This window comes from Pteropus alecto, unplaced genomic scaffold (assembly GCF_000325575.1).
Source record: "Pteropus alecto unplaced genomic scaffold, ASM32557v1 scaffold125, whole genome shotgun sequence".
NCBI classification, from domain to species: domain Eukaryota; kingdom Metazoa; phylum Chordata; class Mammalia; order Chiroptera; family Pteropodidae; genus Pteropus; species Pteropus alecto.
In genome coordinates, this window is record NW_006436888.1 from 4,712,573 (window position 1) to 4,723,793 (window position 11,221).

At 53.1% G+C, this 11,221-nt stretch overlaps 1 protein-coding gene across 1 annotated transcript in view; it reads right to left on the reverse strand.

Moving 5' to 3' along the window:
- The window catches only part of CUNH1orf167 (chromosome unknown C1orf167 homolog), a 17,387-nt gene extending 13,678 nt beyond the window's left edge, over positions 1-3,709 (reverse strand). The window contains 5 exon segments of the mRNA XM_025048526.1: positions 743-879; positions 1,561-1,768; positions 2,091-2,279; positions 2,615-3,501; positions 3,641-3,709. Of these exon segments, the coding sequence (XP_024904294.1) occupies positions 743-879; positions 1,561-1,768; positions 2,091-2,279; positions 2,615-3,501; positions 3,641-3,709 (1,490 nt within the window).
- Between the last annotated feature and the right edge of the window lie 7,512 nt (positions 3,710-11,221).

Sequence of the window (11,221 nt, forward strand, 5' to 3'; positions counted from 1 at the left end):
GGGGAGTGGTGTGAAATCTTTATTAATTTATTATTTTTTTATGTTTAATAGTGGTAGGAAACACATAACCTAAATTTACCATCTTAACCCTTTTTAAGTGACCAGTTCAGCAGTCATTGAGTCAGTCACGTTATTGGGCAACATTTTAGTATTTTCTCTTCCGGTCTTTTTTTTTTGCACTGTTTTAGGTGCATAGGAAAAATACCTTAGACGTTATTTTTTTTAATCCTTTTTTTTTTAAATTTAATGTCACGATCATTTTTTCCTCGTCATTGAAAATTCTATGCAAATATCCATAAAAATACTTCCAGGAAGGGGGTGACACAGGGAAGGGCACGACATTTCCAATTATACTGGATGTTCTTTCTTTCTTTTTATTTTTGGATGTTTTTTTCAAATCAAGCACGCATGACTGTCGTGATTAGAAATAAAAGTTAAAAGTATTGAAAAGAAAAATAAAAAAAGAGAGGAGGAATTTTTTCGGTCTTCATAAATATTATGTGGAACAGTTGCCAAATAGTCATCATGTGGTTAAAACATAATTTTCTCATTCACTGAGCATTTAGCCTATTCCAAAGTTTTCACAAGGGCAACTAATGCCGTGATGGACATCTTTTTTGCACAAATCTTTGTCCACATCTGCCAGTTTTATCCTCATTCTCTTAATAGGGAAAAGGACAAGGAGAGAAGGCCGCCAGCATTGGCCAGGCCACGCTGCCCAACCTGGGATGTCCCAGACTACCTGCTTCTCTGGGTGGGGTCCACCACTGGCTTCCTTCGTGAGGGGCCTTTGCCTTGGCCTCGCCCAGAGGGTGGGGGTCCTAGCCCAGCCTGGATATGGGGCTGCCCTGGCTTCTGCTGCAGAGTCAGGTTTTTCCACTGCAGGATCAAGAGAGAAGGGAAGAGGGACCTTGGCTGCAGCCTCAAATGTGCCCTGAGAGGGGGCACCCAATGGGGCAGGGACGGGAGTCAAACATTTTTATCAGACTGCAAAGCCCGTGGCCTTAACCATGAGACTACCCTGCCTCTTTGGGAATGCGTGATGAATGGATGGAGAGATGGAGCCCAAGGGGCAGGGCTTTCCTTAGGAGACCAAACCTGGGGCCGGGTCCTCCCAGAGCACCCCTTTCCCAAGGAGAGAACACAAAAGTGCCCTCCCGGTCCTGGCCCGCAAACCACTAGCGAAAAATAGCATCCACTTACACAGTAGGGTGCTTGCTATGCACTAAGCAGAGTTCTGATCCCTTATATTTATTTAACCTCACGACCATCCTGAGAGGTACATACTATTGTTATCCCATTCTAGAGATAGAAGACTAAGGCACAAACAGGTTAAGCAACTTGCCCGAGTCCCCACAGTCAGAAAGTATGAAAGAAAGTAGCGGAGGCAGGACTTGAACTCGGGCAGAGCTGGTTTGGGCATCCGGGCTGACAACCACCTGTTGTACTGATCACTCAGGAGCTGTAACCTATGCCCCGGAAGAACCTCCTCCCCAGACACTCCATCATTTCATCACTGCCGCCCACCCCTGCCCCCCTGCCCAGCCTAGAGACTCTGACCTTCTGGAAGCTCCGGGCCAGCAGGGCCTGCGTGTGTCGCCTCCACGCCACCTTCAGCTGGGCGTCCCGGAGCCGCAGTGTCCACCGCAGGGCCTGCAGGCCTCTGCGCAACAGCTGCCGGTGGCCCAGGGCCAACGCCGCCGCCACTGCCCGCCTCCTCCACGCCAAGTGCTGCCAGGCTCGGAAACATCTGGACAGCAGCTGCCAGCTGGGGATGGACCAGGGCTGATGGGGGGGGTGGGCCTGGCCCCCCAGGCTGCAGAGGGTCGGACTTCCCTCTATTATTGGCTAGCCTTGGAAATCCCAACCGAGAAAGCCCCTGGAGGCAGGAGAATGGAGTCTCCACCTTCTCCTCCCTAGGGCCAGTAGGCCCCTCTCACCCGGAAGGAAATCCCCTCCCCCTTAATCTTGTGTGGATCTGCCATCAGGGCCTTATCTCTATCAGGCCTTGTGTCCATTCACCCAGGCAAATGGGAGAGGAGCTGGCCCAGAAGTGTGGCCCCGGCCCCACCCCGCAGCCATGGCCTTACCACGCTGTCTCGGACTCCAGGCTCACAGTGTGTCGGGCTTTGTTCTTGGAAAACAAAAGGACAAGACAGCTCTCAGGCCAAGAAGCAAGCAGGACAGGACACCCCGGCTGAGCCTGCTTCCCTAAGGCCTCCCTTTCTGAGGAATGGGGGTGTGGCAGCGTAGGAACCGCCAGCTTGGAGTGAGAATTCCTGGGAGAGGCAGCGGCTCCCTGGAGCACCCCCAACTGCCACTTGCAGACTCCTCTGTCCTCTGCCTGTGGGGCACCTCTGGCCTTGTGAGTCTGCTCCTCTCCTCCTCCCAACCCAGGGAGGGTGCCCCAGGCTGCTCTGGAGAAGGCAGAGATGCAGAGTCAGGCCTCTCTGCTGCCCACCCGCTCTGCCCTCTGCCATACTAGGCCCTGGGGAGCAGTTCTTTCCTTGCCTTAGGGGACAGAAAGGATCCCTGCTCAGGGTCAAGGAGTTGGCCAGTCGGCATCTCCAAAGCAGTCTCTAGTGATGCGGGCTTGCTGCCTGCCTGAGGGTACCGGAGATCAGCCTGGACCCCTGGCATCTCTGGCCAATCTGAAGTCCCCTTGAGACTTCGGGGGTGCTTCTTCCTCTCATCCCAGTAAGCAAGACCAGACTGGCTGGGCTGGGTGCCGGCAGGGAAGGCCTGGCCATCACTGGTCCAGGGCTCCTGCTGGGACAACCGGCACCCCAGGTGGGCTGCCTCGTGCTCCAGGTGTCGCACAGAGGCCAGCAGCTGGGAGATGGCAGCCTGGGACGGGGCCCGAGCTTGAGTCCGAGCAGGGACAGCCAGGTCATCCAGGGTGAGGGGTTCCCCCGTGAGCCTGGTGATCCAGTTCCCCAGGCCACACCCGCATCTGGAGCCTGGCCGTGTGTGCCCATTGAGAGGGGCACGGCCCACAGTGGGCCTGAAGTCTGGGCAGGGGGTGTCTGTGGCCGACAGCTGGGACCGCCTCGGGCTGGAAGGTGAGCGAGGCAGTGGCCTTCGGGGTGGGGGGCTTCCCCTGCCCATCACACGGGGCCAGAAGCTTTTCTGAGGCTCCGACCAGACGTGGGGGCTGGCGCGACTTCCGCACTTGGCCACATTGGTCTCCCTTATGCTCAGGTTACTCTGCCGGACGGCACACTCCCTGACCCTCCCCTTGGGGAGGTCTCCCAGGGGGTGCAGGTTGCTCTGCTGCCGGAAGCTCGAGTTGGTCAGCCGGCTGGTCGAGTCCTTCAGGGCGAGGCCCAGGCGGGGGCTAGGGCTGCCCAGGTTGGTCTGGACACGGCATGGCTCCTGGCGAAGCCCTGTCCCTGGAGAGGGGGTGGCGGCAGGGCCTCTGCTCTCAGCCTGGCCCATGGGCACCCACTGGTCATGTCCACTGCCCAGGCCAAAACCCAGGCTCTTCAGCTGTCTCCGTTGCTCTAAAGAGAGTAGAGACAGTCACGCCCTGAGCCAGGACTTGGCGGTCAGTGCTCAGGTGGGACAGATGGGGCCAGGGAGGGACAGGGTCCCAGGAGGGAGTGAGCCCGCACCTCAGGGGCCTGTGTCAGCTCTGTACATTGAGGGGCAGCATGTCAGGGTCTTGAGTGTGGGCGGTGACGTGGTCTGGTTTGGCGCCTGGCTGCATGGCGCAGGGACGGGGCAGGGGCAGAGGCGAGGAGGAGGGCAGAGGGCGGCAGGGAGGGTGAAGGGAGGAGACAGATTCAGATCTGCCGTGGAGGTGGAGGCTTGTTAGGGGGCAAAGGAAAGTGAAACCCAAGGATGAGCGCCTGATTTCCAGCCTGAGGGAGGAGGTGGCGGTGGGCAGGCAGCGGCTGGGGGCGAAAGCACCGCTCAGCACCTCAAACGGCTAAAAGCAACTATCTGGGGGACCGTGGGGTGGGGCTTAGAGCCCCTCCATCCCATGGTCCCCCAGCTCCCCAATGCCATTCCAGAGGAGACAAGGCCTCCTGGGGGCTGGTAAATGCCTGGGAGGGTCTGGCAGGTAGAGTGGGCCATAAAAGTTTGTAGATAGGAACTAAAGCTCAGAGAGGTTAAGCAACTAGCCCAAGGTCACACAGCTAGAACTCAGAGAACTGGCATGTGAATCCGAATCTGAATTTGTTCTTGGGCTACGTCCACCCTTGGCTGCAGCCTTCTTAAAGCCGCAGGCACTGAGCACGGAGATTCCCCAGGCAACCACCCTGGCACAGACAGACCCCTGGGGGGCCCTTCTCAGGCAGGGGCCCCAGCCATGCCCACACCCCTCTTCTTGACCTCATTTCCTGACTTCCTGACCCTCCCTTGGGCCTCCAGGCTGGGAAGATTTTGTCCTGGCCCAGCTGGCCCTGTATAGCTAATCTTTGAAATGAGCAAGGGCCCAGGCTGGCCTGTCTGGGAAAGAGGCTCTGGGCCACTAGCTAGAGGGGACCCTGTTCCCGTCACCTTCGACCCGGATTCGCTAAGCTTGCCTGGCTTCAGGGGGGTTGCAGGCCGGGAGACCACATTCTCCTTGTGTCTGGTGTCAGGTCCAGGCTCCATGGGCAAAGCCAGGGTGGCAGCGTCCTTGGTCCACAGCCGTCCTTGGCCAGTGGCCAGTCTGAGCAGCCAGGATCTGAGGAGCGAAAACAGGGTGCCCCAGCTCTCACCCGGCCACAGAGTAGCCCAGACCCCACCCTACCCTTCACAGCACCCTGACTGCCCTCAGGCCCAGGCCCAGATGTCCCTGTCAGGTCCCCCTGAGGTCTCCTCCCCCTGTCCCAACCCCCCATCCCCTTTCCATTGTCACTTTCCCCCACCTTCTGCCCCTCCTGCCCCGGAGTGGGGTGAGGCTCTGTTTCCTTCCTGTGGCCACTTCCCAACCATTCTATCCTCCTCTCTAAAACACTCAGGTGCTGAGCTCCAGGCGGGTGCGGAAGGAAGTCTTGGCACGGACTCTCCTTCCTTGAAGATATCGGTCCCCAGCTCGCTGTCACTTTCTCCAACACACACCTAAGTCCTTGGTATTTCACCATCCACTCAGATGACCCCTCCAACTCCTGGCTTGCGGGGTCCTTGACCTTCTGCCCTCCCACCATCTCGCCCTTCACCTCACCTCAGCCGCCTGCTCCCATGGTCCCCCCAGACGTTGTCACCCTAAATAACTGCACCCCTCCGTAATTTCCATTTCAGAGCCCACCCCCAATCTCTCCAGCTCACTCCCTCGAGTGCCCCGATCCCCACTGTTTTTCTCTCCAGCGCCCCCACCATCACTTGATCCCTCACCCACTGATGTCCTTCTGCGGTTTAACCATCCAGGATTATAACCATCCCGTTTACACACCCTTGGCTCCCTCTCTTTGTCACATTCACTCAGCAAAATTACAACACTGGTTAAAGCGGCTAAAAAAACCAAAACGAACAAACAAACAAAAAACCCTACTACTGTGCCGACGGCCTCGTTCCAAAATTACAACCTTCGGTCTCAAGTCAGCCCAAAAGGCTGCTGCCGAATCAGACTCTAGTCTCCTCCTCCCCACCCTCCCAGATACTAATGTCTACTTTCTCCCTTATTTTCAAACCTCTGCCACCTCTTCTTCTCCCCACGCGCCCTCCAGTGGACCTTGTTTCCTATTGCACGCACGAAATAGGGCCCACAGAAGAGAAATGCCACCAGCTCTCACCAGCTTCATACTCACAGCCTCTCCTGCCCCCTCTGCCATCCCGTGCGGCCCCATCCCCAGCCTGACCCTCCTCTAAGCCTGTCTCCCCTGCTCAAGCGTGGCACCTGGGGCCATCATCAGCTTCCAAGATGCCATTCTCTGAATCAGGAAAAGAACCCATGACACCCATGTCCCACAGCTGACTCAGTCACGCACCGGGACCCAGGCTGTGATGGATGTGTCAGGGCCCTTCCCTGCTCCCGAAGTCCCCTCTCCCTGTCGTCCACACTTCCCCCTTCTTTACTGAATCATTCTCATCAGCACTTAAACAGGTGGCTATTTTTTCCATCTTTAAAAACAAAAAGCAAGAACACTAAAACACCTCTTCCCTTTGAGCTTGCAGGTCCCAGACTATTTCCTCCTCCTCTTCACAGCCAAATCCCAATTCCTCTCCCACCTCCACCTCTGCTGACCTCACTGCAGTCGGGCTCCCCCACCCCAAAGCCGCTTTCTTCCAGGTGACCCCTGAAATGCCAGGTCCCTGGCCAGATCTCATCACTGGATTTCCTTGTGGTGGCAGCAGCAGCAGGACGGTGTCTGTCCTCCTTGCTTCCGTGACTCTAGGACGCCACCTCTCGGCTTCCCTCCCTCCTGCCAGCTGACTTCCCGCCTCTGCTGGTTCCTCCTCCACGTCTCTGGCTCTCAGAGCTGGAGGCCCCCTCCCTTCCCTGATGCACACTCCCCAGGCGAGCTCAGCTTCAGACAGTGCTCAGGCAGACCCCTAGGCCCCCTTCTCTGAGAATGGCAGCTCCAGCCTCCCGCTGGCTCAGGGGACAATGCTGTGGGGCCACCCTGACTCCTTGCTCCCTCACACAGCTAACCCCATCTGCTCTACCTTCCAAAGACATCCAGAATCTGACCCTGCTCACCACCTCCTTCCCCGCCTCCCTAGGTCAACAGACCATCGTCTCTTGCCTCCTAAGTGGTCTCCCACTCTGCCCTCATTCCCACACCGGGCAGTCTGCTCTCCACAGTGGCCACAGTGATCCTGTGAACACTGAGATCCTGAGTCAGCTCAAATAGCCGCTAAGGCTCCTCGCCCACTCAGTGCCCGATGAAGGCCTGCCAGGCTCTACATCAGGGAGCCTGCTTGTTATGTAAACAATGTCGTACTGGAACACAGCCACGTCTGTTTGTTTACGGCTTGTCTGCGGCTACTTTCTCACTACATGGCAGAGTAGTTTCGACAGAGACTTTATGGCCTGCAAAGCCTAAAACACATACTCTCCGGCCTTTAAGAAAGCTTGCTGGCCCTCGCCCCAGCTGCCTGGCCCCCAGCAACCTTTGCCAGCCTCATCCCTCTTCCTCTCCCCTTTGCACACACCGTCCTCTTCACTGTTCTTCCAAAAGGCCCTGCCTCTTCCAACCTCAGGGCCTTTGCACTTGCTGGTCCTGCTGCCCGGAACCCGGAAGTCCCTTTCCTTCTCTCCCTCTTCCTTCGAGTCCTGCCTCAAACCTCACAGGGAGCCTTCCCTGACCACAGCACCCTCCCCACTTCCTCCTCTCTTAACCCTGGGTGAATTTTCTCCACAACTCAGCACCACCTAACAGACTGAAAAAATCAGTGTTTGTTTTTCTCCCTCCAGTGGACTGTGAGCCATTCTGTTTTTTTCCCTGCTGTAGTCACAGCACATGGACGTAATAGGGGCTCCTACATTGTGTCAAATGAATGAGCCATGCTAAGCGCCATGCAGCCTTTCGAATGTATCCTGTCATGGTGTTATGGCGCGAACAATTCTGAGACCCACAGAGCGTGGAAGCTGCACCGCAGCCTTAAGAATTAGGTCCTTTGCTTTAGAGAAGAGGAAACTGGAACTTGAAGGGGCTACAAGCTGCACCGCAGCCCTAAGAATTAGGTCCTTTGTTTTAGAGAAGAGGAAACTGGAACTTGAAGGGGCTACCTGTCCAGCCCAGGGCCCTACAGCTGGTCAGCAGCTGCAGAGGGGCCGCCAGGGCTGACTCTGAAGCCATGCTTCCTAACCAGGACCACCCCGCTCCCACCCCTTTCCAAAGGAGACTTGAGACAGTTCAATCCACATACCTCTTTCTAGCTCCTTCTCGCCTCTCCCTATCCCATGCCTGGGCTCTGTCTGTCTATCTGCTTCGCACTGACCCCTCGCACTGTCTATCCCCTGGCCACTCCGCCCCAATCCCTGTCCAACTAAGAGCATCAGAGCCTCCCTCCTCTTCCCACCAAAAGAGCTTGCGGTCAGTTTTCCTGCTCGCCTGGACCTGCGCACCTGTGCGTCTGTCTTCCTTGGGTCCTATTACACTCACCTGGGTTTCAACTTGGAGGGGCCCTCAGGCCTGACGGCTAACGATCCAGGCAGGTGCGGGGTTGGGGGGGGTGCGGATAGCGGCAACGACAGGGAGCGTGCTGCCCAGCTTCCGGAAGCTGCCTCGAGGGCGCGCGGGGCGCCCTGATGTCCGAGTCATGAGCGTGGCGCCAGCCGTCTGGGGACACGTGGGCGGGAGGACGTCCGCGGGAGTGCGCGGTCCTCCAAAGGAGCGCTTTGCCCCGCCTCGCCGCCCGCCCCGCTCCCCGCAGCATTGCAGGGCAAAGCATCAGGCCTCCTGGTGCAAACCTCTCATATGCAAGACAGGTAAGGCGCGGAGTCGCTCTCTGAAAAGGGCTAGAATTTACCCCACCCACTCCTTTCTGTGCTATGTGCTTTGCCCAATTACACTCCCCACTAGACATTGTCCACCTGCCAAGCCCTCGTCCGTCGGTGCTGTTCCCCGGGGAGTTCTGCCCTGCAGTTTCTCTGTCCACGTTGCCCTTAGCACTGGGCCGGGAGTCAGAAGACACATGATCAAGATTCTGCTGCTGTGTGACTTTATACGAGTCCCCCACCTCTCTGAACCTCAGGCTCCTTATCTGTGAAAGGGGAGTGGTAATACCTACTCTACTACTTCTCCAGTTTCCTGTATCATATGTTTAACAAATAAAGGCCCAAGAGCCTTTTAAACTCTAAGGTAATTCTTGAAGGAGGGGGTGATTTTTATTTCCTTCTTAAGTGACTGCATCTAATGTCTCCTCCTAAACCTGGTAGATTGAACTTTTTGGTTCTTAGGGCTCATCTCCAGTAATTCCTTTTGCCTTAACGTCAAGTTGGTCTGGTACTAATTCAGCTACACCAGCTACGATTTGGTTATTTGCCTGGTTTAACTTTTCCATTCTTTTACTTTGAGCCTTGCTGTGTCTGTATATTTGAGTCGAGTCTCTTATAAACACAATATAGCTAGGCTTTTTTTAGAGTTAAAAAAAATCATTAACAAGTGTATGATTATGTCATATTTTTATGAACCACCTGATTTTTGTGCTTGCTAATGGTCAGACTTCATGTTTCTTTTTTTTCTCCTTTCTTGCTTTTTAAAGAAGTGATCAAGGTTTCTTTTTTCCTCTTTATTTTTTTTCCCGTACAACTGGCTTGGAAATTACATATTCTATTTTTATTCATTCGATGGCTGCCCACAACATTTTAGCATGTATATTTAATTTGACAAAGTTAATCCAGATGCAAAAAGAGGACTTTATGTCGTCTCTGATTTGCTCCTCCTGAAATAAATCATTATTGTCTTGAATAATAAACCACGTATTTCCTATTTCCTTTGTGCATGTCAGTTTCTTATGGAAAAATTTCCTTCTTCCAGAAAAAGATTCTTTCGATGTTTGTTTCTGTATTGAGGGCGTCTGTTGTCATGTCTCTAAAGACATCTTTATTTCATTCTCATTCCTGAAAGATAACTCCCTAAGTGCACAATTTTAGGCTGACAGTTATTTTCTCGCCACTTTGAAGATACCATTCCTAGCTTCTGATGTTTATTGTCACTGCGAAGCCATCAGCTGCTGGCATATTTGTCACTTCTTTTAGGATGATATCTTTTCTACCTGGCTGCTTTGGGGATCTTAATGTTTGTGTTTGGTATTCTGCAGTTTTTCGTTCACCCATTCATTTTACACCTTTTATAAAAAATTTACCGGGTGTCAGCACTGTGCCAGGTGCTGAAAATACATCAGTGAATAAAGAATAAAGTTCCATTCTGAGGATTATGAGCATGGATTTCTTCTTCTGCTGCTGCTTAGTGATTATTTGACTTCCAGAATCTGAGATTTGATGTCTATTTTGGAAAATCCTGTCATTCATTATTCCTTTGAATGTTGCCTCTTTCCCACAATCCCCTGCAGGAACTCTGATTTTATTTATGTCGGACCTCACTCTATTCTGTTTCTTATTTTCTCATATTTTCTGTCTCTTTATGCTGCATTCCGAAAAATTCCTTCGAATCTATCTTCGAGGCTACTGATTCTCTCTTCTCGTATATATATTCTATGAATTAGCCTATTCACTGAGTTTCTAATTTCACTCACTGTGTTTTTCATTTGTAGAAGTTCTATTTATTTCCTTTTAATCCCTACCTGGCATCCCAGTCTATACGTTGCTACTTTCTGGCTCTGAAATCAAGAAGTCTCTTCTGTCCTTGTTTGAGTCTCCACTTGCTGGGTCTGTGTTCCCAGCTGTGAAATAAGGGGATTGGTTTCTATCAGAGTGTGCTCTGGGGGTCACAGTGGATGTGGCGGTAGGGGGTGGGGGGGTGCCCAGCAGACAAACTCTGTTTGCTATCCTGGGTAAGATTTCTTCTGAACAAAGGGTATGAAATAAAGTAGACTTTCGAACCACTGGGCTCCACGCTCCCGTCGAGTTCAAATCTGTGATTTTGCGTTTAGATCTCCAAGGTGATAATGTTTTATAACAACCTGTTGACTCTGTCGATAGTCTCTGGACTGACAGGTGCATATAAGCCCTCAGCCCCCTGGAGAACTGGACCCTCAGAGTCCTGTTGTTGCCAGTGCAGATCTCCGTTTTACTTCTTGACAATTTTTTTCAGTCTGTTGAACCCTTATAGAAAGCGCTCAATAAATGTTTATAGGTATTAATCAGTGAGTACATGAGTGGAATGTCAGACAGACTGGTGATGGGGTTCGGGACACACTACCCCCAAAACATGGCACCATGGCATATTAAACATCTTAAACTGAAGGAGTTCGAGAAAATGGCAGAAGCAGGAAGGTCACTCTGACCCCCCAACACACACCCTATGTCCCTGAAACGTACATCTCCCACGTGGAAGGTTCCCTATCTCTTGTCACCAGAGACAGGGAACTCATGGCCGAGAAATCTGTGTAGACGGCCTCATTAAACTAACCCTTACCTTCCTAGCTACTTCTTCAGCAGTTCTACCCCTATCTTCAAACCCATCTGTCTTATCAATTCTTCACGAATTTGTCCAAATGGTGTAAAAGCTTCCCGCTCTGGTCACTTCTTCTGGTCTTCATTCTCTTGCTAAGGCTTCCATGTACAGATAAAAATTCAATAAAATTTGTAGGCTTTTCTCCTGTTAATCTTTGTCAGTTTACTTTTCCGACCCAACCAGGGACCCTAAGAAAGTTGAGGAAA